Source organism: Aspergillus saccharolyticus (genome assembly GCF_003184585.1).
Source record: "Aspergillus saccharolyticus JOP 1030-1 unplaced genomic scaffold BP01scaffold_13, whole genome shotgun sequence".
In the NCBI taxonomy this organism is placed as follows: domain Eukaryota; kingdom Fungi; phylum Ascomycota; class Eurotiomycetes; order Eurotiales; family Aspergillaceae; genus Aspergillus; species Aspergillus saccharolyticus.
In genome coordinates, this window is record NW_020290623.1 from 79566 (window position 1) to 104932 (window position 25367).

The 25367-nt window shown below is 53.6% G+C and overlaps 7 protein-coding genes and 1 non-coding gene across 8 annotated transcripts; 6 read left to right on the plus strand and 2 right to left on the minus strand.

Annotated features, from left to right (window-relative positions):
- Positions 1-117: 117 nt before the first annotated feature.
- Positions 118-230, plus strand: BP01DRAFT_t146. Its single transcript has one exon. It is a non-coding gene; the product is annotated as a tRNA-Val (tRNA).
- A 7129-nt stretch (positions 231-7359) lies between these two features.
- On the plus strand, positions 7360-8551 carry BP01DRAFT_365359 (class I SAM-dependent methyltransferase; the record flags this gene model as incomplete). Its single annotated transcript, XM_025576361.1, has 2 exons — positions 7360-7550; positions 7660-8551. 2 exons carry the CDS (start codon positions 7360-7362, stop codon positions 8549-8551), a joined length of 1083 nt encoding a protein of 360 aa, XP_025431638.1.
- A 696-nt stretch (positions 8552-9247) lies between these two features.
- On the minus strand, positions 9248-11472 carry BP01DRAFT_356278 (Set1-mediated histone H3-K4 methylation subunit Swd1). Its single transcript, XM_025574906.1, has 5 exons — positions 11181-11472; positions 11066-11127; positions 10903-10991; positions 10698-10838; positions 9248-10636 (listed from the first exon to the last, which is right to left on the minus strand). Exons 1-5 carry the CDS (start codon positions 11248-11250, stop codon positions 9547-9549), a joined length of 1452 nt encoding a protein of 483 aa, XP_025431639.1. The 5' UTR covers positions 11251-11472; the 3' UTR covers positions 9248-9546.
- A 247-nt stretch (positions 11473-11719) lies between these two features.
- On the plus strand, positions 11720-18011 carry BP01DRAFT_356280 (DNA-directed RNA polymerase II core subunit RPO21). The gene is made up of 4 exons (XM_025574907.1): positions 11720-12258; positions 12346-12502; positions 12590-12660; positions 12723-18011. Exons 1-4 carry the CDS (start codon positions 12130-12132, stop codon positions 17589-17591), a joined length of 5226 nt encoding a protein of 1741 aa, XP_025431640.1. The 5' UTR covers positions 11720-12129; the 3' UTR covers positions 17592-18011.
- On the plus strand, positions 17691-18029 carry BP01DRAFT_35963 (uncharacterized protein). Its single transcript, XM_025575731.1, has one exon. It carries the CDS (start codon positions 17790-17792, stop codon positions 17970-17972), a length of 183 nt encoding a protein of 60 aa, XP_025431641.1. The 5' UTR covers positions 17691-17789; the 3' UTR covers positions 17973-18029.
- Positions 18030-18454: 425 nt separating this feature from the next.
- Positions 18455-21429, plus strand: BP01DRAFT_318135 (ubiquitin ligase complex subunit HRD3; the record flags this gene model as incomplete). Its single annotated transcript, XM_025572627.1, has 4 exons — positions 18455-18625; positions 18709-18840; positions 18961-20898; positions 20987-21429. The coding sequence occupies exons 1-4, from the start codon at positions 18583-18585 to the stop codon at positions 21427-21429; spliced, it is 2556 nt and encodes an 851-aa protein (XP_025431642.1). The 5' UTR covers positions 18455-18582.
- Positions 21430-21675: 246 nt separating this feature from the next.
- Positions 21676-23098, plus strand: BP01DRAFT_391435 (putative DNA repair protein Dds20/Mei5; the record flags this gene model as incomplete). The annotated part of the gene is made up of 5 exons (XM_025578082.1): positions 21676-21796; positions 21879-21920; positions 22013-22074; positions 22233-22874; positions 22946-23098. 5 exons carry the CDS (start codon positions 21676-21678, stop codon positions 23030-23032), a joined length of 954 nt encoding a protein of 317 aa, XP_025431643.1. The 3' UTR covers positions 23033-23098.
- A 42-nt stretch (positions 23099-23140) lies between these two features.
- Positions 23141-25267, minus strand: BP01DRAFT_339559 (glycoside hydrolase family 1 protein). Its single transcript, XM_025573372.1, has 5 exons — positions 24980-25267; positions 24716-24907; positions 24160-24632; positions 23463-24048; positions 23141-23399 (listed from the first exon to the last, which is right to left on the minus strand). Exons 1-5 carry the CDS (start codon positions 25039-25041, stop codon positions 23261-23263), a joined length of 1452 nt encoding a protein of 483 aa, XP_025431644.1. The 5' UTR covers positions 25042-25267; the 3' UTR covers positions 23141-23260.
- Between the last annotated feature and the right edge of the window lie 100 nt (positions 25268-25367).

Below are 25367 nucleotides of genomic sequence, written 5' to 3' on the forward strand. Positions count from 1 at the left end.
AGTTGAAGTGAGAGAAAAAAAAATTGTTTTATCTCCGCGCGGATAACGAGATGATAAGGCGGGGTTAATACCAACATAACTACATATTTTCTAGTAAACCTAGGAATCTCAACAACGAGTCGCGTGGTCTAATGGTTATGATTTCTCGTTCACATTCATGTGTTCTCAAGCAAGCCGACTAGCTCAGCTTCGCTCCGAGAAGGTTCCCGGTTCGATCCCGGGCGCGACTATTTTTGTTTTCTGTTCACTGCCCCCGGTTAATCAGGGCTTGTGGTACGTGTGTCCTTCTTGTGTTTAAGGTGATTGGTGTCTTTTTTTTTTTTTTTTTCTGTTTTGATTGACTACTGCTAGTTTACTACAGTTGTATATCTCTCGGTTTGGATATGGCGAGGATTATTCGGAGTTGTGGGTTCCGTGGTTGGTTGGTCGGTACGGAATAGTTTGAGGTTATATATCTACTCGATGCCTGGACTCGGCTGCATTGGATCGACTCGGGGTAAAATGGAATGAGGCAATCACTACCCGACTGTCACTGGGACCTGAAGATGCCAAAGCAACTACATGTCCATTCACATTCATCAGGATGCAACCGGTGGACAGCACAGATGAACCCTGCTCTGCAAAATACTAGACTGGGTCTGGCTGTCTGCAGCTCACACGGCACAGCCAACCAGCAGGAAGTACGGTATGCATAGCATCAGCAAAGACCTGGCATAGACCACAGAGGTTCCCCCAGTAAGCATCACTAGCCCGTCGACATCGACACAGATGATAGGTGTTGGCAGATGGGCGTTAGCGGAGCTGACTTCCGTAACAACCCTAGGATGCATGGGAGGCAGGGGTGCAGGACTCCTCGGAGATGTCATACTGTATCCCAGTAGATAGATCATCCACACGGTGTCTCCCAAGATACAGGGGAAGTTCACCCACCCCACAAATCAAACCTGCGCCTGGCACAAAGTACTCCGTGCAGGATCACTGTATGTAGGAAGCCATATTCAGTAATCCCACCAGCCCCACACACAGCCCGAGAAAAGGAAACAATATGGCCATGACCATGACCCAGGGTACGGTCGGACGGTGGGAGTAGCCTCACTGTCTACTGACATACTCCGTCGACAGTACTCCCAACAAACATCACATATACGCAAATAACCATGCGCGATCCTGGCAGCCGCAAAACGAGTCGAATTCCTCTGGATTCCCCTACCACCCTGACTCGAAAGCCGAACCAATCTCGAGCATGCATTGGTCTACAGGCTAGGGTGGGCTAGTCTCCGAGCCGAGAATGGAGATGCAGACGATGGCTTGCCCACATGACAAGTACTCCGTCCTAGTTAGTCCCTGCGATCAGCACATATCAGATTGTGTAATCTTAAGAGCACTGTTATCGCCCAAGATCCGAATCTGCGCACCAGACCCAAGAAGCCCAGCAGCCACCGACAAGATTGGTCAGCTCTGCCTCTTCAAGTCAAGCCAGGCCTCCCGAATTGACGGAGACCTCATCCTATGCCTCGCTCCGACAGTGGCGGAGTTGGTGGAGCCCCGTTTCTGACAGCCCACAATCAGCCGCGAGGTATTCAGTCGAGGTGGTTGGCTGACCGGTGCTCGCGCATTCGACCAGGATTGCTAATGGACAGTCTGCGTGTGCGTGTGGGTTGCGCCAACCAGCCAAAGCAGAGTCAATCATAACTGGCCACCTGAACAGTCGCACATATAAAACCCCAAAGCGACCCAAGAGTACGTCGAGGCCGTCTGTGTCTTTGCTGCCCCCAAACAAGACGCATCATCGAGCAGCACCGCTTATAATGGCGGGTGTTAATGTTTGACTGCCTCCCGAGCGCAGTGGACCACCCGCCGCTTCTCACCATCATGAATCGGGAATTGATGGAACATCAGTCAAGTCACTCCGGGACTGAATGATCGCTGGACTCTCAAGCGCATCTCAGAAGTGATACCCCATAGTCACGAGAGTACAGTGTAATCTGGTACAGCAACTTGATGAGGATGGTTCGCCGGAACCAGAGTTGACCCAGTGGCCGGCCATTCCTCTCGCTCGCCCACAAGGTCATGTGATAAAATCATGAAAAATCACTGAGTAAAGGCGAAAACTGGGTTAGCCAGGGTTGCACGACAACAAGAAAGCCTTAGGTAAGCCTCAGGGCAGCCTGAGGAAAGCCTTAGGAGGCAAAAATTAGATCCACGTTGGTGGTGAGTCTGGTGGGGTGGAAAAATGTGGGCAACAAAAAAAGGGCCTGGCCCCCAACGAGATTGTGGCTGACTGGCCCCGTTTACTGTACACTGTAAACTGTACACGACTTGTGCTGTATGTAGCAGTAGCCGCACCTGCAACATCCCACAAGGCGCACGGTAGACACGCGGCGGACGCCGTAGATGGTTCTCCAGCTGGCTTGGGGGTAATAACCCTGAAATCGATGAGTGCCCTTGTTTACTTCTGTCACTCGCCCGCCAATGAATCGTCCAAATCGTGACAAGTTTGATAGAGTGCAAACGTGGTCGATTGGGATGTGGGCTTGGTAGGGCGCCCAGACCTTGGAGGCGCTCGATGGACCCTGGAATAGGATCATTTTGGAACGACAACTGTGCGGTAAAGCAAACAGAGGTGGGTTTGGGGAGGAAACAAAGCGGCTATCCCAGGACTCTGATATGGTACCAAACTATGGAATCATGTATGCATGACGCATGACGCTGCAAGGCTGGTGGAGTCTGGAAGAGAAAGCCTCGGCATGCATGGGAAGACATGGTTTAGATGTACAGTAGGTCGTAGTAGGTAGATGTACCACTACCCGTACGGAGTAGTAAACACTGCCTGGTTGCCTCGCTGGGTGTCTGTACGGTTACCAAAAGAGCAGCCCACAGATTGGAGCAGACTGGAGACACTGCACTGATCACGACAGGGTGCTCATGACAATTAGTTATTTGGATCCTCTCACGATGGTCAGTCAGGTTCCCTAGGTACCTACTACCCTACCCAGTCAATCAGAGAGCCGAACAAATCACAGACGCACGGTTGATTTCTCCGGAAAACATTTGTGTGACGCAAGTGGAGATGCATTCATTGTCGTCCTTGATTCTTCAAACAGACGTGGCAGAACTTGGGAAAAATTGCAGCTGGATAAGACTCAACTTCGAAGACGTACCAATGATCCAATATGTACTTCAAGGACCAATTCCTACCAGAGCATATGTGTCTGGCTGCGTGCGCTTGCTTATGCTTGCTTATGGATCCACCAACGGTAAGTTATACCCTACCCTGACCAACTCCGTAAGCAACGACAAAACACATCGCTTTGAATTATCAAATTATCAGCTTGTGAGCCTCTCTTCGCGCCAGAGTCGTCCGGCAGTACGCCAGTCGCGCCACACAACCTTTTTTTCCTCCTTCCAGGAATGCATAATAATAAGTCGATCTTATGGCTATCCTCTGCAGCAGAGAGTTCCTTCGGATCTCCATCCATCAACTCACGGGAGCTGGTTACATCGTCCGAAGAATGGCAATAATCATGTCAGAAGCTTGATAGGGAGACACCACAGGCTGGCTAGCTAGTAGTGTGTCTATAGTGGGGGTGAGGTCAAGTCAGAGAAGAATAGAAAGTAACTCTACTGCAGAGGTACACATGTATGTACTTCCGTACATGGTATGTACAATACGTACAGTACGTGCGTCCAGCGCCATCGTAGCTTTGCAGCAAACACCCACTTCTCACGCACCTTTGGACCCGAGAGTTTGGGAAGCGGTGTAACGATCAACACGGGACAGTCTCAATACTCTGAGCGAGTCACAAGGCAACTGGAGGAAGAGGGGGGTTCGGCGGCGCCAAGCGGGCGGATAACGACGGGCTCCTGGCCCTTGACCTTCTCGACCAGCGTCTCACGTCTCGTGCATCTCGTGCATATCCAATATGCATGTATTGCATCGAGCTTAAATAGCCGCGTCAATTGAGCGGATAAGAGTGGTTTTCAACCCTCGTCTCCCTGTTCACATACACAATGTGTGTGTGTGTGTGTGTGTGTACGTGTCTATCTGCCTACCCCGGACTGCATATTCATGAACCTGTGGTGGGCATCATAAGCTTCCAGGTTCATTATCTTTGCATCTCTCGCCCTGTCTTCCCCCGAGAGCATGGATGTAACCCTGACCCAACCCCCGGCCGTGATTGCACGACATGACACTAGACGCGTTGGGAGGAGGCTACTAGATTGACGAGATGCTGAAAGTCAAACTCTAATTATTGCAACTGGACTTGAGGCTATGAGCCATCCAGCGCCGGGGGGTCAGCATCCTTCCATCCCACATCAATGACTGACTGACTACTCGACACGAGCCAAGTCTTCAGCAGACCTCCGGGAGCACTGTGTCAGTCAGTTGCCACCTCAGATAATATCCACTACGAATCGAGTCAACCTCGCTAAAGAATGGGGAGAGATCGACCCTGGTCTCCAGCTCGGAAGCGGATGCACGGAATGCCGCGCGGGCCAGGCTGATTCTGAACTCTGCCCGACAACCATGGAAACCCCCTTCTCATAGTAGTGAGTTGAGTCAGTTCAAGGTTAGTGGGAGGTTGGCGTCTTTTGGCTCGGGCGCTACGGGCCAAAGCTGGTGGAAGGAGGGGGGGGGGCTTGGAGTCGAATCCTTCTTCGGTGTACCATAGTGTTGGTAACTGCCGCGGTCAGACGCTGGCCTGAGAATGCTGGCACTCCACCGCCGCCAATAGGCCGGAGATATTGTTGCGTGTTGCCTCAGTGGCCCAGTGGCCCGCAAGTGGCCCAGTGACCCAGTGACCCAGTGACCCAGTGACCCAGTGACCCAGTGACCCAGTGACCCAGTGGCTCAGTGTGGCTCACAGGGAAAACTTAGTACCTTTTCATTCAACTAAAGTGTGGGAGACGGTCCGCATCCCGCCCGGAAGTCACTTGGCCCTAAAGTTCTTGGGGGAAGAAGGGAAAGGAGGAGGAGAAAAGCCCCATTCCACGGTTCAATTCGATGGGATTGATTCCTCGATCCATCACCACTGCACACCACTTGTTCCAGTTGCCAATTCTGTGCTCTCTTCGGCCTTTCATCTTGGGGTTGTCTTTTTCACCTCGGGATTGGATATTATTTGTTGGACTATGGGGGCTTCGAAGTGTGGGTGTATCCTCTCGTCACGAAGAAATACTACTTCCTTCGCCAAAGATGCAAAGAACAAAAGAGAGAAAAGAAAAAGACAAGAGAGAAATTCTCCCCAAGACCCAAGAGGGTATAATCAAATAACCAAAGGGAAGGGCGTGAATAAAAATGGTAAAAGAAGTAGGCGCTAAAAGATCCGCCTAAAAACAGTGGGTTCAGCGGCCACCATGGATAAGGAACTAGAATGACCAACATCTTAGTGTGGCAGGGCCCAAAGTGACTATCTTAGTCTGTGTGTTTCGTCGGTACGGCCGGTACACATGCGAGCATGGTACACTGCCAGGACCGTGTGCAATCGATTTGGGATGTCGCTGATTATCTTCCGTGGATTGGGACGAAAATTGAATCCGGATCAGGTCCAGCTGAGGGGGAGGTAGATACAGTACTGAGGATTATGATGATGCTGTTGAAGGTACGGAGTAATTAAGCTTAGTAATTGATCATACAGTGGACTCATTGCCGCCGAGCCTTCAAATTGAACGGAGTATAAATAGTCATTAGTCGGCTGGAGAATGAAGATGTCTATCTATGAATGGAACTGAGCAAAAAAAGCTCATCGGGTCCCATAATGACTAGAGCAGCTCCTGTACCATGGTTGATGGAGGGGCTCTATTCTGGGGATGCAGCCAATGACCTCCTTCGACCGGCCCCTTCGACACATCCTCAGCCCATTCATTCTATCGTCCATCGTTCTTCTCAGTTCGCAACCCTCGATTACTTACTACCTAAGTAGTAGTCATTGGTAAGTTAATGATAGATCTAGCTAAGTAAGTAGTAGGTACTAGTTACTAGACAACTATACAGTATGTATGTACTTTAGTACTTAGTAGCTGCGACTGGTGGTATGTATGGTTTGATGATACACATCAACACACCCAACAAGCCCCTTCCACGCAACGGTCTTTGGCCTACTCAGCCAAAGACAAATGAAGGGAAGGATCTATCGTCTGTCGCCCCAATGACCATCAATTCATTCTACGGAGTGTCAGTACACCCGCGCGCACTTCATCACTTCCACTCCCCCTCCTCGCCTTCGCGCCCGTGGGCCCAACGGGGACGACAAGACAGCGGCTGTAACAACCTTAAAGGCAAGGGTGGTTGCTTCGCTGTGGCCTCTTTCATCCTCATCTCCGGCTTCATATCGCCTACAGACCCTTTTTCTGTTTGTTTCCTTTTTCTTTTTTTCTTTGTCTTTGCCGTTGTATCCTTCTCTCTCTCTCTTTCTCCCTCCCCCCACTGCTTGAGCCTCTCCGAAATCTACTTCCTGATCTCCCCTTTTTCTCTTTGCATCCCCTTTGTTACAATTAATCCCGCTCGGGACAGTTTGGTCCTTTAGATCCCACCGATAGTGGTTCCAGGCTTTCAGGACCGTCTTTGACCTCTTCCCTTTCATACCACAGTGCCCCGTGACCGCCATTCTAAAGCTATTGTCACTTTACAGTCTACTTTTTTGTCGTTCTTCCTCGCCCACTGCAGTTGGTTCTGGTACTTTCTCCCCTCCCTCTCTCGCTCTACCAATCCCTCCAACGAAAACAGTCGAGCCTAGACTACGCGGGGATTTCTCTGCCACCAGGGACATCAATTTCCCCCGTTGGTTCTCGTTCTGTTGGTCCGGGCCAACTAGAAATTGATTCCAAATCGATCGATCTTTGCATGTGCGGGCGTGCCTGCTGTGGGACTGGATGTTGGAGACTCTAGTCACTCTACTAGCCTTCTGTCATTTCTCCCTAGTCAAAAATTCCTTCGCGTTTTCTGCCTTTCACAACTAATTCCCTCTCCCCTTCCCCGATTTCTTTCCATCATTCCTTATTCAGGCCAACCAACGGTCTACCGCCCGCTCTGCCCCTCCTTGGTGGATCTGTATACTCCTGGTTCAATTTTTGCATTCCTTGAATCTTTCTTAGCACTTCTCTATGTACCTTCTGACCGTTGAACTATATTGTCTACTTCCAGTTCACCTACACCTGGTGGGCGAACTTCATTTGTTCTTGGCCCTCGCTACTCCTAACCAAGACTTTTCCGAAAGTGCAGCTTCCTTGTACGCCCTCTGCAAACCACTTAAGAGAAGCCTCTCTCTAACAAATACTTCCCTTTCCTACTTCGCAGTCTTTTTTGCTTCACCTCAGGATAGTCAGGAACAAAAGGGCGCTGTATACCCATCGCCCACCATGGCGTCCCCTTCGCGCAATTACTTTACGTCTCCATCAACTGACCCCGCGGAAATAGCTCGCTCCAGGCAAAACTCAGAGGCTATGGGCATGCACGGTCTCGTAGACCGCGACTTGCCAGAGCCTTGTGCTGTTGATAGTGATCCAGCCAACCGCCATGGGTCCCCGAGCATGAGTAGTACTTACAGCAAGTAACGCTCCCCCAATCTTCCTTGTCCCACCTCTCTACCTCTTTGGTATCTGCCACAATTGGGTGACTAATGTCCGAATCCGGTTCCCCTGCGACCTTTGGTAATATAGGATCTCAGACAGATACCCTCCTCATGAAGAAAATGGCCGCATGTATCATGGTTTCCGGAAAGGAGTCTACATGTTGCCGTGCGACGAACAAGAGCAGGATCGCCTCGACATCTTCCATAAGCTCTTCACGGAAGCGCGAAAGTCGGACGGTCTGATATACGCACCGCACCCGTCAGATGGGCGCTTCTTGGACCTGGGATGCGGAACGGGCATCTGGGCCATCGATGTGGCCCACAAGTATCCGCAAGCTCAGGTGGTCGGCGTTGACCTCGCGCACATCCAACCCAGCAATCACCCGCACAATTGCCAATTCTATGCGCCATTCGACTTCGAGGGCCCCTGGGCCTTGGGAGAGGATTCATGGGACCTCATTCATCTTCAGATGGGCTGTGGTAGCGTCATAAGCTGGCCGAACCTATACCAAAAAATATTTGCCCATCTTGCACCGGGCGCTTGGTTCGAGCAAGTGGAAATCGACTTTGAGCCACGCTGCAACAACCGTCCTTTGAAAGATCTGGCTATTTGGCATTGGTATGATTACCTGAAGCGAGCAACTCAGGAGACGATGCGACCAATAGCCCACAATTCCCACGAAACCATTAGACACCTCGAGGAAGCAGGCTTCACCCAGATCAATCATCAGATTGTGGGCTTGCCTTTGAACCCTTGGATTCCCGATAAGCACGAGAGCAAGGTTGCTCGTTGGTACAATCTGGCGATTTCGGAGAGCATCGAGACTCTTAGTCTGGCCCCATTCCATCGGGTTTACAACTGGCCTGTGGACAAAATCCAGCGCTTCGCGGAGGAAGTGAAATCGGAAGCCTTCAACCCCGATATCCACGCCTGGAATCTTTTGCATATCTACCAAGCGCGAAAGCCCCTTCCGAATTGAAGGCGAAACATTCATGGCTGAGGTAGGGCTGGTTCTGGAATGATGCGCTGTCTTGAACATCTGACTGCGGCGTTGATACGGACGCTGTGCAATGTCACCGCGTACGGCACCTGTGCTCGCTGCTCTGCCAGATGTTGTAGGGTCCTGATTTCCGCTCGTCTCTCTTCTTGCAGCTTCCGGATTCCCTTGCACAAACCCTTTTGCGGTGCGTCTGAGACGTGTGATCTACGAGTAAGACGGTTGTCGTCTCGACTGCCGAGTTCATCGAGTCGTGGCTCGTATCTACATCGTTCCAGTTGTGCCTCCTGCAGACGCCCTAATTCGAGCGACCAATCGGACGAAATGCGCATCGAGACCCATGCGCTATGCAAGGATGGTATAACCTGCCCGCATTTCCGGCTTGCATAGGCGGCGCAACTACTAAAAGGTTCCGTGGCACTGTGAATGCCGAAGACCTTCTGTGCTTCGCTCATTCAAGATGCCACCATACTTTTACGGAGATGGACAATTGCAGACGCAGAAGACCTTTGGAGCGCCCGACTTGCATCATGAAAGATTCTCCCGTTTCTCTTCACAGTGGCCGATGCGAGGGTCCGAGCGTCTCCAGAATGTTGACGGAACAAGTTTCCGGTTCTGACCCAAGCACTTGGGACACTACTTCATTCTTCCTTACAGCGTCGCCCTAACCAAGCTAGGGATTTTGATTGCCAGGAGAACTATCCAAATTAAATGAAAGTGACGAAAAATAGCACCCGGATATGGACCCATGCCGCCGTGAGGACACCTCTTGAATCTTCTCCCAATTCCGAGACTCCTTTCAACCAACACCGTACGTATTATCGAACGCCAGATCCTTCATTCTTCGCCAAACGCCCAACAACCTTTGAAAAAGAACTTAGCTGAAATATTTTGTTCGGGAATACAGAGATCATAGTGACATGCGGGTCAATGCCATGCACTGCGGCGCGTGGGGATTTGCGCGCAGGTCGGATAGATCAGCGCCGCCGGCCCTTCTGGCCCCGTGCGGTACCATTTTTACCGCTGGCCGTGCTTTCCTTCTCTCCTTCACTAATCGTGTTCATCCACTCCCGACCTGCACCGGGGCTGCGCCGCCTCATTGTGCCCGGACCGACAGCTACAATTTCTTCCTCGCTTTCGCTATCGGAGATGTCGAGCAGGACAGGCATCCGGAATGACGTTATTTCCTCTTCATCTGCGCCGTTCTTGAGAGGTTCAATAGTGAGCACATCAGGCACTTCGTCTTCCTGATCAAGACGGCGTTGGTGGATTTCCTCTGCCGGGTGTATGTCGAACTCGTCTTCGCGTTCGAGATACTCCACATTCTCTTCAACCTCACCGAAATCGGGCGCCAGCGCTGACCATTTCTGAGGTGTCACTATTGACCAAGTATAGATGCAACCGGACTCGAGACCACAAGCTACGACCATCGGGCGACTAGGATGCCACTCTACCATCCCCAGCTCCTCCCGAGGACCTTCTAGGATCTTGACCAAGGACCCGTGACTCCGTTCCCATACGTAGATGTCGGGGTTCATGAACGTGGATGCTGTTACAAATTCTCCGGTTGAAGAGAAAGTAACGTGATTCCAGCTCAGTCGATTGACTACATCCTGAAACTTGTGCTCCACATGGAGTTTGATGTTGCTGGGTTCCAGGTCGATGCCGAGCTGCGAGAGGTCCGGCATGAGAATCGTGCGTATAACGCGATCGGAGCTGTTCACCAATAGATCCCGGCCGTTGTTTGCCAGACGAAGTAGGATCACTACTCCATTGCACAGACGGGTAGAGTGGATAGTGGTACACGTCTGGGTTTCGATGATGTTTATCCAACCCTTGGACGTGCCTGCTATGATGTGATTGCCAAAGGCGGTGAAAATGGTCACGCATGTCGAGTGCTTTGCATCTTGCGCTGCTTGCTTAGCAGCGGCGGCGGCGTCGAGCTCCTCCCCTTTGGCGGGAGGCGGGCGGAAAGGAGCAGAAGGGAGAATGCGCTTGACAGGTTTGGAGGAGGAAATGTCAACGAGAACGGGCTGATCTTCGAACAGAGAGGCTACAAAGAGCAAACTAGAAGAAGAGGAATGTTAGCCAGTAATGTGAATTGGCGCTGCTTGGAGGGGCTTCGTACTGGTTGTAAGGATGTAATTCAGCGATATATACAGGCGCTTCAAAGCGGACGGTGCGAACCCGGGAACCGTCTTTCAGGTCCCACAAGATACATTTCCAGTCCTGAGAGGAGCTGAGAAGATATCTGCCGTCTCTCGACCAACTGAATATTCATCATCGTGTAAGCGCTCCGTCCTTGAGTTTCACGCATACAAGGATTTCCGCACCTCAGCGATTGGATCTGTCTGGTATGGCCGCGTAGCTTACGCGCCACCCCGTTTGTTTCCACATCGAAGATCACGACTGTCCCATCCACCTAAGCCTGAGGATTATTATTGTTGTTCAATGAAAACATCAAAGGTGCGGTGGTTGTTGTGGGAGGAGACCAACCCGACCGGACGCCAAATAATCTCCTTTGCGGTTGAATCGGAGACACGTCGCATGGCCGCTTCCTGGAGATAGTTAATGAATATCTTAAATTGCTGATGTGTAAAGAAGCCCATACTGAGCTTTTCCGATAACGTGTCGGGGTAGTCCTGAGCGAGGACAAAGGGATCAATGAGAGATAAATTCATGGTGATGAAAGAGAGTTGTGCGCCGCGGCTCAGAGGACCAACGATGGAAACCTAGAAAGTCATGCAAGGGAAGAGTGAAGAGTGGCCCCAGCCTGCAAGAAATGGCCGGGAGTAAATCGCGAGAGAGACCATTCAGGACTGGAACTGGCGACGTGCTAGGTAGTTATACTGTAATTCACAGGGGCGACTGAGAGGAGATCTTTATATTCTTTTCGGTATTATTTGGGTTGAGGGAAGATGCAGAATGAATGGGAAAGCGGGAGGCGGGCGGTGAGAACGAGTCCTCTGAAGTGAGAACAGGGAGCCCCACTTTTCCCTCCATATATGTGACCTGATTGGATCCAACTTCTCTCACTGGGATTAGTGTGCATGACTTATAGAGGACGGGCAGTTAGCGCGAAGAGGTGCGGCTCAGAAAACTCGTTGCCCCATCGCCGACTAACCTGACGTCCATCCATCTCCCTTCCAACACCTCGACACGCTCCCTCCCTCCATCCCACCCGACCACCCCCGACCATCGCGTTTTGCATCGCGATATCACGAATCCGACCTAGAGATATCGCCAAGCACGATCGTCTCCATCTCCTCTTCGCCCCTTTTCCGAGCTTTCGCAAAGTCGGTGGATCTAGGTCGCAGGCGCCCTCGTGGCAAGGGCTGCCAGAGGCCTCAGCCGGCCAGCTCGCTTCGCTCCCACCCTCCAACCATCCCTCTCATCACCACCCTATCGCTGTTGAGAAAGATTGCAAGGACCACTTCTCACATCGGCGACCTCGTCACCTCACATCTACGCGCGACCGCGTCTCGAATCCTCCCACCGACCCGACTGACGCAACGTACCGCTTTTCCCCAAATAACATCTCACCGCGATAATCCGTCATCATGTCGAACGTGTACTTTCCCTATTCCAAGGCGCCCTTGCGCACGATCAAGGAGATTCAGTTTGGTCTCTTCTCGCCGGAGGAGATCAAGCGGATGAGCGTGGTTCATGTCGAATACCCGGAGACGATGGTTTGTTCTTCTTTCCGGTGTTCCCCCCTCCTGAGCACAAAGCGGCCGCGGGTGGCGCTAACGCGGGAAAAACACTTCCCTCTATAGGATGAACAACGGCAACGTCCGCGCACAAAGGGCTTGAACGACCCCCGTCTCGGAACGATCGACCGGCAATGGAATTGTGAGACCTGCGAGGAAGGCCAAAAGGAATGCCCCGGTCACTTCGGACATATCGAGCTGGCCACTCCCGTTTATCACATTGGTATGTGGTCGACCAAGATGGACTTCCAACCTGACTGATATACGCCAAATACTGATTGATATTCGCAACTTTTTCTTGTTCTTCTAGGTTTCTTGCGTCAAATCAAGAAGCTCCTTGAGACGGTCTGCCACAACTGTGGCAAGATCAAGGCCAATACGGTTAGTCATCCCTTATGGGATGGCAACTCTATAACGGCGGTTTGGCTAACTTGAGACACCAGTCCGATCCTAAATTCCTAGAAGTCCTGCGCATGCGGGACCCGAAGAGACGATTCGATGCCATCTGGCGTCTTTCCAAAGATGTGATGATCTGTGAGGCCGACCCTCCCCCGGATGATGAGGATCCTTTCTTGAAAGAGAGCTCCAAGCCTTCGCGGATGCATGGTGGATGCGGTAACGCGCAGCCCACCATTCGTAAGGAGGGTATCACGCTCGTCGGCACTTGGAAGCCCAACAAGATGATGGATGAGATGGATATGCAACAGCCCGAGAAGAAGACCATCACCCCTCAGATGGCGCTGAATATCTTCCGCAGCATCTCCCACGAAGACGTCCGTATTATGGGCCTGAGTAATGATTATGCTCGTCCGGAGTGGATGGTGATCACAGTCCTCCCAGTTCCTCCCCCTCCGGTTCGTCCCAGTGTACTTGTTGGTGGCAGCAGTGGTGGCCAGCGTGGTGAGGATGATTTGACTTACAAGCTTGCTGAAATCGTTCGAGCAAATCAAAACGTTCAACGCTGTGAGCAGGAAGGTGCTCCTGAGCACGTTGTGCGCGAGTTCGAATCTCTTCTGCAGTACCATGTCGCAACCTACATGGACAACGACATTGCTGGTCAGCCGAAGGCCATGCAGAAGTCTAACCGTCCAGTCAAGGCTATTCGCAGCCGTCTGAAGGGTAAAGAAGGTCGCCTGAGACAGAACTTGATGGGGAAACGTGTCGATTTCTCGGCCCGTACTGTCATCACTGGTGACCCGAACCTGTCTCTCGAGGAAGTCGGTGTTCCGAAGAGTATTGCCAAGACGTTGACATACCCTGAGGTCGTCACTCCCTACAACATCGAGAAGCTGCAACAGCTCGTACAGAACGGTCCGAACGAGCATCCTGGAGCAAGGTACATCGTCAGAGACAATGGCGAGCGTATGGATCTCCGCCATGCTAAGAGAGCAGGTTCTCAGCAGCTCTACTATGGATGGAAGGTGGAGCGCCATCTCATGGATGGTGATGTAATTCTTTTCAACCGTCAGCCTTCCCTGCACAAGGAATCCATGATGGGCCATCGCGTGCGTGTTATGCCGTACTCGACCTTCCGCATGAATCTGTCTGTGACCTCTCCTTACAACGCCGATTTCGACGGTGATGAAATGAATTTGCACGTACCCCAGTCGGAGGAATCCCGCGCTGAGCTCAGTCAGCTCGCACTCGTGCCGATGAATATCGTCTCTCCTCAGCGAAACGGTCCGCTCATGGGTATCGTGCAGGATACTTTGTGTGGTATTTACAAGATTTGTCGACGTGATGTCTTCTTAACCAAAGACCAAGTCATGAATCTAATGATGTGGGTGCCCGACTGGGATGGTGTCATTCCGCCCCCGGCTATCCTGAAGCCCAGACCCAGATGGACTGGAAAGCAGATGATCAGCATGGCTCTGCCTCCTGGTCTCAACCTCCTACGTGTTGACAAGGATAGCTCGCCATTGTCGGAGAAGTTCTCTCCCCTGGCTGATGGTGGTCTCCTCATCCACGGAGGACAGTTGATGTATGGTATGTTCTCCAAGAAGACGGTCGGTGCCAGCGGTGGAGGCGTCATCCATACCATTTTCAACGAGTACGGCCCTTGGGCTGCTGTGGGTTTCTTCAACGGCGCCCAAAGAATTGTTAACTACTGGCTACTCCATAACGGGTTCAGTATTGGTATCGGTGATACCATCCCTGACGAGCTCACCATTCAGCGAATCGAGAACTGTGTGAAGATCCGCAAGAAGGAGGTCGAGGAAATCACTGCCAGTGCTACTGACAACACACTCGAGCCTCTGCCTGGTATGAACGTCCGTGAGACTTTCGAGAGCAAGGTCTCGCGTGCTTTGAACAATGCTCGTGATGAGGCTGGTAGCGAGACAGAGAAGAGTTTGAAGGATTTGAACAACGCCATCCAGATGGCACGTTCTGGTTCCAAGGGATCAACCATTAACATTTCCCAGATGACGGCTGTTGTGGGACAACAGTCGGTCGAGGGAAAGCGTATTCCCTTCGGTTTCAAGTATCGAACGTTGCCGCACTTCACGAAGGATGACTACTCGCCCGAATCTCGTGGTTTCGTCGAAAACTCCTACCTACGTGGATTGACTCCGACCGAGTTTTTCTTCCACGCTATGGCTGGTCGTGAGGGTCTGATTGATACCGCCGTGAAGACTGCTGAAACTGGTTACATTCAGCGTAAGCTGGTCAAGGCTCTCGAAGAAGTCATGGTCAAATACGATGGCACTGTTCGCAACTCATTGGGTGATATTGTTCAGTTTATTTACGGAGAGGATGGTTTGGATGGTGCTCACATTGAGAACCAACGTGTCGATGTCATCAGGTGCTCCGATGACAAGTTCCGCGACCGTTTCCGTGTGGATCTCATGGATCCTGAGCGGAGTCTAGGACCGGAAATCTTGGAACAAGCCAATGAGATTGCTGGTGATGTTGAAGTCCAGAGACACCTGGATGAGGAATGGGAGCAGCTTCTCAAGGATCGTGCATTCCTGCGTACTGTGGCCAAGGAAGACGATGAGATGATGCAACTTCCGATCAACGTGCTGCGTATTCTTGAGACGGCTAGAGCCACCTTCAAGATTCGCGATGGAGCTATCAGTGATCTACACCCTTCGGAAGTTATTCCTCAGGTTCGTGCTCTTCTGGATCGACTGCTGGTCGTACGCGGTGACGATGTTATCTCGCGCGAGGCCCAAGAGAGCGCGACGATGCTCTTCAAGGCTCAGCTCCGCAGTCGTCTCGCATTCAAGAGACTGGTTACCGAGTACTCCTTGAACAAACTCGCATTCCAGCATGTCATTGGAGCCATTGAGATGAGATTCGCCAAGGCTGCTGCCAACCCCGGAGAGATGGTCGGTGTGCTTGCTGCCCAGTCTATTGGTGAGCCTGCTACGCAGATGACTTTGAACACTTTCCACTTTGCTGGTGTTTCGTCCAAGAACGTTACCCTTGGTGTCCCACGTCTGAAGGAAATTTTGAACGTCGCCAAGAACATTAAGACTCCTTCCATGACGGTCTACCAGGAGGCTGAAAACTCCTACAATAAGGAGAGTGCCAAGCAGCTTCGTAGCGCTGTGGAACACACCAGCTTGCGATCCGTCACTGAGGCCACTGAGATCTACTATGATCCCGACATTCAAACTACTGTCATTGAGAACGATAGGGATATGGTGGAGTCTTACTTCATCATTCCCGAGGATGTCACAGATGACTCGTCTCGCCAGTCCAAGTGGTTGTTGCGTATCATTCTCAGTCGGCCCAAGCTCCTGGATAAGGGTCTTACTGTGCAGGATGTTGCTTCCAAGATCAAGGCCGCATATCCCAAGGATATCGCTGTCCTGTTCAGTGACAACAACGCTGATGAGCAGGTCATTCGTATCCGTCAGATCCAGGATTACAAGGAAGACGAGGAAGATGACGATATCGAGTATGATGTCACGCTCAAGAAGCTTGAGCAGCATCTTCTGGACACCTTGACCCTCCGTGGTGTTCCTGGAGTTGAGCGAGCGTTTATCAACGAGAAGAGCAAGGTCCGAGTCCTGGAAGACGGCTCGCTATTTGCTAGCAAGTCCGATCCGCTCTGCAAGGAATGGGTTCTCGAAACCAGCGGTTCCTCGCTTGGTGATGTTTTGGCTATTCCTGGTGTCGACGCCTCTCGCACATATTCCAATCAGTTCGTTGAGGTGTTTGAGGTCTTTGGTATCGAGGCCGCTCGTACTGCAGTGCTCCGTGAGCTGACCCAGGTGTTGGCGTTCGATGGTTCTTATGTCAATCACCGTCACTTGGCGCTGCTGGTCGACGTTATGACTGTTCGTGGTTACCTGACGCCGGTTACCCGTCACGGTATCAACCGCGCTGACAACGGTGCGTTGATGCGTTGCTCGTTCGAAGAGACCGTGGAGATTTTGTTGGAGGCTGCCTCTTTCGGCGAGCTTGACGACTGCCGTGGTGTGTCAGAGAACTTGATTCTGGGGCAAATGGCACCTGCTGGTACCGGAGAATTTGACATCTATCTTGACCAAAGCCTCTTGAACACCGTGGTCTCGGACAATGCCCGCCATGGTATGATGGGACCTGTTGGTGTCAAGGATGCGATCTACGCGGATGGCGCTGCCACGCAGTATGACACTGGCTCGCCTATGCAGGCAAGCGCCTACATTGGCTCGCCTGATCCCGAGTCGAACTTCTCCCCGATCCGTCAGGCGGGCGCTGAGACGCCGGGTGGTTTCACCGAATACCAGCCCAGTGGCGGCTTTGGAGGCGGCTTCAGCCCGGCGGCCACGAGCCCCGCAGGCTATTCTCCCAGCAGCCCGTTCAGTGCGAACCCGACTTCCCCTGGGTACTCTCCTACGTCAAGCTATTCGCCTACCTCTCCTGGTATGGCCATGACCAGTCCTCGCTTCATGACCTCGCCTGGATTCTCCCCAGCCAGTCCCTCGTTCGCGCCGACTTCCCCGGCCTACTCTCCCACGTCGCCGGCGTACGGACAGGCTTCTCCTACCTCGCCTTCTTACTCGCCCACGTCGCCTGGTTTCTCGCCCACGTCGCCGAACTACAGTCCTACGTCTCCGAGCTTCAGCCCGGCGTCGCCGGCGTTCAGCCCGACCTCGCCAAGCTACAGCCCGACCAGTCCTGCTGTTGGTGGAGCCCGACACCTGTCCCCCACCTCTCCCACCTCTCCCAAGTACACTCCGACATCGCCTGGATGGTCTCCCACGAGCCCTCAGACTTACTCTCCAACGTCTCCTAACTTTGCCGGCTCGCCGACGTCGCCTGGGGGGCCTACATCCCCAGGCTACAGCCCGACGTCGCCGGCTTTCAGCCCTACGTAAGTTTTCTATTATGTGGTTTGGCGTGCATCCACACGAAGAAACTCATGTGTGATATTCTAGGTCTCCACGCCAGTAAAGGCCCAGCTTTTGTGACGTGCCCCCCTTACGACTTTCGCTGTATCATTGTATTATCACCTCATCCTGACAACTTGGAAAAAGGAGAAAAGGAGAAAAGAACCGAAAAACAACTTGCATTGTATGTTGCGGAATTGGTTGGTTATCTCATGCCGAAATCTGGGCGTTTGCAGCCTGCTTTCTCTGTCCCATTCCATTTTCGAATGTATGTTCTTTTTTTTTACTTGTCTTGCACGAGCCTGCAGGTTTTATTACCCTTATTCAATACTAGTTTCCTTCTTCCAAGCCAGTGTACTGAAATTGTGAATGGGTTTTGAGGGGGTCTGGCTTCATGCTCTTATTCACTCCTTTTCCTTTTTTTTTTTTTTTTTTTTTTGGTGCATTGAAATACCAAGCGTTTAGACCAGAGATGCTCATGAATCATGACTTGGTCATGAGGGATGAGTTGGGGGTATCAAAGAATGATTTTCGTTGCTGCTGCGTGTATTTGCTGCTTTTGCGACCAACGGGCCGGGTTCTTTCCTTTAAACACAGAGATACGAATTGGGGACAGGGCCATGCGTTGAAGAAGTCATGATAAAAAAATCCTTTTTTTTTTCTCTCTCTAAATTGAAAAAAATCCGAAAATGCGAGAAAAGTCTCAGTTAGTTGATGATTGCGTAGAGATGTAAGGGAGTCCATCGAAGTGAAGTGAAAGAAGGAAGTTAAGTATAGAAGAAAGAAAGACGGGGGAACAAACGCCAGGTGGCCGGATTCGGGTCCCGCATGACGGAGCGAGGAGAAACCAAGTCCTTCCCACCCCATACTTGATTCCTCCTTCAACTACGCCTACCAACAAACACCACTTGTCGGTTGTGAAAAGTGGAGTCGCCATGCGCCTCTCATTGTTCACTTCTGACAGATTCTACCTGACAACATGAAGAACCGGTGGTTATGGCATATTCTGCCACTGGCACTATGTGAGTGAACGAACAACACCCTCCTCCCTCCGCCGCGGAGCCGATCCCGAGCTTGAGAGACTGACGCTTCCAAACTTATCTAGTGCTACTCCTGCAGCCTTTTCTAGTGGAATGTCACGGCGGCCAAACAGAAGCTCTATCCTCCACGATTGATGTTACCCACGAATCCCAGTCCTCAAGCCAGTCTCAGAGCGCTGAAGTCCCGCTGGGCCAAGGTGAGATTGCTCTGCCATCTCATCATCATCATCTTCTTCTTCTTCTTCTTCTTCTTCTTCATCATCACCCCACCGTCACCAACCTGTATCTAACCCTCCCTGCTTCGGTGTGGTGAATAGAACGTGTCGATTATGCCCTCCGCATTCTCCGAGACTCCAAACTCTCCGTTGTCGCCCCCGACACGAAACCCTCCGGCCTGGCGGGGTACGCCTGGTACTACGCCCAGCAAGTCTTCCGGCTACTCTTCATGAACGGGCCGAGCTCGTCCTCCACCACCAACGCAAAGCACAAGATCCACCCGGATGTCGCCCAAGCCGTGCACGAGCTCACAGCCGCCGCGCAGGAGGCCCACCACCCGGACGCGATGTTCCTGCTCGCGGAGATGAACTTCTACGGCAACTTCACGCACCCCCGCGACTTCGGGCGGGCGTTCCACTGGTACCAGGCGCTGGCGGCCGCCACGGGCAACAGCACCGCGCAGTACATGCTGGGCTTCATGTACGGGACGGGTGTGGGCGGCGCCGTCGAGCGCGACCAGGCCAAGTCGCTGCTGTACCATACTTTCGCGGCGGAGGCTGGCAACACCCGGTCGGAGATGACGCTGGCGTATCGGCACCACCAGGGCGTTGGAGCCCCGCGTGACTGCGACCAGGCGACCTACTACTACAAGCAGGTGGCCGACAAGGCGATTGCGTATCTGCGGTCGGGCCCGCCGGGCGGCCAGAGCATGATCCGCGAGTCGTACCGGTGGGCGGACGAAGAGGGCGGCGTCTACGGCGAAGGAGCCAGCGTGTCGACCGCCGGCTTGCGGGATGCGGCCCACTCCGGCGCCGACGCCAACCTCGAGGACGTGCTGGAGTATCTGGACCTGATGTCCCGCAAGGGCGAGCTGAAGGCCACGTTCAGTCTCGGCAAGATGTACTACGAGGGCGGACGCGGCCTGCCGCGCAACTTCCGCCGCGCGATGCGCTACTTCAAGCAGGTCACCCGGCGGTACTGGAACCAGGACGGCACGGTCAACCCCAACCATCCCGCGGGCATCGAGAAGCTGGCGGCCAAGGCGGCGGGGCATGTCGGGCTGATGTATCTGCGGGGAGAAGGCGTGGAGCAGAATTTTGCGACCGCCAGCACCTGGTTCCGGCGGGGCCTGGCCACCGGGGACGCGCTGTGCCAGCACCAGCTCGGGCTGATGCACCTGCATGGCTACGGCGTGCCGTCGGACGCGTACCGAGCGGCCTCATTCTTCCGCTCGGCGGCGGACCAGGACTTTCCGGCGGCGGAGACGCGCCTCGGCGCCCTGTTTCTGGACCAAGGAGACGTGCCTACGGCCACCAAGTACTTCGAGCTGGCGGCACGGTGGGGGTCGATGGAGGCGTTCTACTATCTCGCCGAGCTCTCCAATAACGGGGTCGGCCGCAAACGGCACTGCGCGATGGCGGCCTCGTACTACAAGATGGTGGCGGAGCGGGCGGAGGCCATTCACTCCTCGTTCGAGGAGGCCAACACGGCGTACGAGAAGGGGGACAAGGAGCGGGCGCTCATTCCGGCCATGATGGCTGCGGAGCAGGGTTACGAGCACGCGCAGTCGAACGTCGCCTTCCTCCTTGACGAGCAGCGCTCGCTGGTGTCGTTAGATGCCTTCCTTCCGGGCGCGGCCAAGCAGAGCCGTCCGGCCTTGCTTCGCAACGCGGCGCTGGCTCTGATCTATTGGACGCGGTCGGCCAAGCAGGCGAACATCGACTCCCTGATCAAGATGGGCGATTACTACCTGCGTGGCACGGGCATCGCCGCGGACGCCGAGAAGGCGTCGACCTGCTACCACACCGCCGCGGAGGCGCACTACAGCGCGCAGGCCTACTGGAACCTGGGGTGGATGCATGAGAACGGGGTGGCGGTCGACCAGGACTTCCACATGGCGAAGCGCTACTACGACCTGGCGCTGGAGACCAGCCCGGAGGCGTACCTGCCGGTGAAGCTGAGTCTGCTGAAGCTGCGGATGCGGGGGTACTGGAACTGGCTGACGAACGGGGAGATCAATCCTATTCAAGAAGAAAAGGGTACGTTTGACGCTCCCAATCCGAGACATGGAAACTTGTGCAAGTCTGCGTGACCCCGAAACTGACCACGAACCTTCCACAATTGTAGCCGCCAAACCCCACCGGACCCTGAAAGAGTGGATCGCAGCGTTCATCGAGAACGACGAGGAAGAGGAGGCCAACTACCGCGCGCAGCTATACAAGCGCGGCGAGGATGAGGAGGATGATTTGATGTCGGCGGGCGGGGGTCGGTTGGATCATCATGATGATGGGTACTATGATGACCTGGACTTGGATATCGACGAGAGTGTGCTCGAGGGGCTGATCATTGTGGGATTGGCGGCGACGCTGTTGGTGCTGGTGTGGATGCGCCAGCAACGCAATCGACAGAGACCGGAGGGGGTGGGAGGCGCGAATGGAAACGCGAATGCGAATGCGAATGTTGCAGCTGGTGGTGGTGGTGGTGGGGGGGTGTTTGGGGATCGGGGATTCTTCCCTCGTCCGGGAGATCCAGAATTTGCACAATGGGCGGCAGGGGGAGTTGGCCATTAGATGCAGCGGTGTATTTTATCTGGAGTTGGGTTCAATTCAGTATTTATTTCGAGAATTGATGGCTCTGGTGACATGTGATTGTTGGTATCTTACTGTATAAATTATCTTATCGATAAGCCCGCTCAACCTCATGCTCCCTGCTGGCTGCACAACTCAAGTTAAGTACAACCATCTACTCGTCTCGACTTATTCGTCGACTCAACTCGACTCTACTATTACCTCCGGCCCCTTCAGAGACAGAGGAATATGAACAACAGCAAACGCCGCCGTCTCAATCCCACGGCCACCTCCTCCTCGACCCTCTCCAAACCATTCAAGTCCCCACTGCGCAGACCCGTCCCAGCTACAGATCAGCATGGAGAGACAGGTGGCAAGCCTTCTACCACCGTGACACGCATGTCCCCCTGTCTCTAGTTTGGAGGTCGGAAGTCTGACCCCGTGCTTGATAGCTACCCACGCCCCAGATAGCGCCGACAGCGCGGATACAGGAGGTACGTCGGTATACGCATACATCGCATCACTGGGTCATTACCTACTGGTGAAGCTTGAAGCTCCGGGTAGAGGGTCTGATGGTTGCATGCAGGGAGTGACGCAGCTATAGCTTCGTGTTTAACTGCAACTGAGACCGTGCAGGTTGGGAAGCAGGTACGTGTGGCTTTTTGTGTTGGGGGTGTAGTCCTGTGGAGATCGCTACCAGTGGCAGGCATGGATCTCACAACCCGTGAGACACGCAGCGAATGGATTCAAACACCCAAACCCCAAAACAAGGAAGGACGAAGAGAAAAAAACTAACGCCTGTGTAGCATCTCGCTCTCGAGGATCCCCGCGTCACCACCACTCCCACTGGGTTCAGGACTAACTCCTCAGTCCCACGGCCGGTGCCGGTCCCAGGGCCGGGCTCACAGCCCAACAACCCACGCTTCGAACCACCTACACCGAACTCCCAAGCCCCATGCCCATCCCAAACCTCACGCCGTCCTCCCCGCACCCCGCGCACCACCCGCACCACAACCCGATCCATACAGACAAACGAAACAGACAACCAAACAATCCTCCCCCTGACCACCCAAAAAACCCTCCTCGCCGCAGAAGTCGCCGCCCTGACCCGCGAATACGAGACCATCCAGCAGGCCCTGCGCATCGAAGCGCAGCATAAAACGGAAGAGCTGGAGCGTCTCATCGCCCTGTGGAGGGGGGTGAGTCAGCGGGCGGCGGAGGAGGTGTTTCTTTCTGCGAGGGAGAGGGTGGAGCGGATGGGGGGGTTGCGCGGGATCACGCAGAGGAGAGACTCTTGGGGGTGGGATGAGGGGGATCAGCAGGGACAACTATCTGCCCAGTCTGCCCAGTCTGGTTGGGAGGAGGATTGCATTGGGGATAGTAGAGATGATGCTGGGTATCTAGCGACAGGGAGAGGAAAGGAGGAGGAAGAGGAGCAGGAGGATCAGGTTCGTTTTGCTTGATTCCTTTCTCTTTATTTCGGTTTGTGCACGGCGTAGAAAGCATGCTGACGAGCCAGGAATTCACGATGGATGTCATGTTGAGGATGATGAAGATTGATTTGGGGGTGATTGGATATGATGTTGAAAAGGCGGGATGGGTTTGATTCTGTTCTGTCTAGTTCTCTGTATGAGTATGCATACTGTGTATCCCGCAAAATAAACGTAATGTGATTCTGTTTGTTACAGCTCTACGACAGAAACAAAAGCTGCATCTTAGCATCAATCTTCAGTCTTGATCATCGGAATTGACACTCCCACATAATGCTTTATCTACACATGTACAACCAGCCAGAGAGTCAACGATTCAGTTCAGTAGTCAACGAAAAAGGCAATCACTCCTTCCCGATATACTGCTCAAAGATCTTCCCAATCTGCTTAGCACTCTCCTTAGGAATTCGCTTCTGCCCATTCTCATAATCCACATACGTGACCCCGAAGCGAGTCTCGTACCCCTCCGCCCACTCGAAGTTACTATCAAAAAAGTTAGCAGTCAAAACACCCTGCCGCCCCCCCCCGAAAAGGAAGAAAACCTACTCCATCAAACTCCACGCCATATACGCCCGTACATCCACCCCATCCAACGTATACGCATCCGCCATCGCGGCAATATAGTCCCGGAAATACTGCACGCGAAACTCATCCCGCAGCAGCTCCTCCACCGGCAAATCATTCTCCCCCTTCAGGCTGGTCCCGTTCTCCGTCACATAGATCTTCGGCCGGCCGTAGCGGTCACTCAGCCACTTCAGCAGCTTCCGGAACCCAGCCGCACAGGGCCGGAGCCACGCCGACTGGGTCTCCGGGCCGATCCACTCGCCGGCTTTGTTCTGCAGCAGGATTTCCAGGTTGCCGGCGGTGTCGGTGGGGTCGGGCTCCCCCGTCTTGGCCTTGATGTAGTTGGCGCAGTAGTGGTTCATCCCGTAGAAGTCGTTGCTGCCGTGCACGAGCGCCAGCTCCTCGGGCGTCCAGCGCGGGAGCCGGTCGCCGAGCTGCTGCACCATGCTGTCCGGGTACTTGCCGTGGTAGATGGGGTCGGCGAACCAGGAGATGGCGAATTCGATCTTGCGCGTGCAGGCTTCGATGTCGGCGGGGGAGGAGGGGTCCCAGGGTTCGGCCCAGTCGCCTGTACTCAAAAAATTAGTAACAATGCGATGCCCTCGATGCCTTCAATGCCCTCAGAAGAGAATCCTCAAATCTCACCCCCCCCAACCAAAAAAAAAAAAAGGGAACTAACCATTCAACGTAATCCCAATCTCCCCCCCATCCCTCCCCTTAAACTCCTCCCGATAGACCTTCACCGCTGCCCCATGCGCCACCAACAGATTATGTCCCACGATCCACGGCTCGCGCGACCCATCCCCCACCGCACTCTTGGACCGGTCGCTCGTGCGGCCCGGCGCAAACTGCCCGACGTTGTACCCCAGCACCGCGCTGCACCAGGGCTCGTTGAAGGTGATCCAGTGTTTCACGCGGGAGCCAAACGCGGCGAACAGCGTGCGCGCGTAGTGCGTGAAGTCCGCCACGAACTCGTCTTTATTGCGCAGCCCGCCGTACCGCTGCTCGAGTGCGTCGGGTAGGTCCCAGTGGTAGAGGGTGACGAGCGGGGTGATATTGGCGGCGTGCAGGGCGTCAAGGAACCGGATGTAGTGGTCGAGGCCTTTCTGGTTGATGGGGTCATTGCGGCCGCCGAGGGGGATGATGCGGGACCTTTATTCGGGGGTAGTAATGGTTAATTTTTTTTCTCTCATGATGATCAGGTTGGAAAGTTGAAAGGGGAAAGGGACAGCCACCATGAAATCGAAAATCGATACGCTTTCGCCCCGCATTGCTGCAACAATGCAATGTCCTCGTCCCCCCGGTGGTACGAGTCACACGCCACCTCGCCGCTGGAGCCGTCGGCGATCTTGCCGGGGAGCTTGCAGAAGGTGTCCCAGATGGACGGGCCGCGGCCGTCCTCGGTGACGGCGCCTTCGATCTGGTAGCTGCGTGGCGGGCGGGCGGTTAGTTTCAGCTGGGCAAGCACAATGATGGAGTTGGTTCATGAGGGAACGTACCTGGCTGTGGCAAAGCCCCAGAGGAAATCCTTGGGAAGGGTGGAGGCAGGTGCTGAGCCCATAGTTCGGTCTGAGTTGTACTGTACAAGTAGTGTAGATGATAGAGATGAAGTAATGAACGCGGGTTGTGTTGGGAAGTCAAGTTCCCCGCGCGAGGTATTGCAGCGTATTTATAGATCGATCACCCCATGCTTGCCCTACCATCTACCACCTGATGAGGAGGGGGTCAAAGTGACCGCAATGATGAGCAGGATTCAGTCACGGTCCAACCAGAGCATTATCTTGAAGAAGATGAAGGTTGGCGAAAGGAACACAACCCCTCGGCCACGCGGGGTCAAGCCCGGGTAGACGGACCGATCCCCGAACTACATCGGGTTTAGCGTCATGA

Coding starts and splice junctions, on each gene's coding strand:
- BP01DRAFT_356278 (XM_025574906.1), bottom strand. CDS start 11,250: ATGAATTTATCTCTCATTGATCCCTTTGTCCTCGCTCAGGACTACCCC. Junction 10,992..11,065: donor ATTATTTGGCGTCCGGTCGG/GTTGGTCTCCTC, acceptor CCTCAGGCTTAG/GTGGATGGGACAGTCGTGAT. Junction 10,637..10,697: donor GAATTACATCCTTACAACCA/GTACGAAGCCCC, acceptor CTCTTCTTCTAG/TTTGCTCTTTGTAGCCTCTC.
- BP01DRAFT_339559 (XM_025573372.1), bottom strand. CDS start 25,041: ATGGGCTCAGCACCTGCCTCCACCCTTCCCAAGGATTTCCTCTGGGGC. Junction 24,049..24,159: donor GATTGGGATTACGTTGAATG/GTTAGTTCCCTT, acceptor TTTTGAGTACAG/GCGACTGGGCCGAACCCTGG. Junction 23,400..23,462: donor ATGGCGTGGAGTTTGATGGA/GTAGGTTTTCTT, acceptor CTTTTTTGATAG/TAACTTCGAGTGGGCGGAGG.
- BP01DRAFT_35963 (XM_025575731.1), top strand. CDS start 17,790: ATGTTGCGGAATTGGTTGGTTATCTCATGCCGAAATCTGGGCGTTTGC.
- BP01DRAFT_356280 (XM_025574907.1), top strand. CDS start 12,130: ATGTCGAACGTGTACTTTCCCTATTCCAAGGCGCCCTTGCGCACGATC. Junction 12,259..12,345: donor TCGAATACCCGGAGACGATG/GTTTGTTCTTCT, acceptor TTCCCTCTATAG/GATGAACAACGGCAACGTCC. Junction 12,503..12,589: donor CACTCCCGTTTATCACATTG/GTATGTGGTCGA, acceptor TTGTTCTTCTAG/GTTTCTTGCGTCAAATCAAG.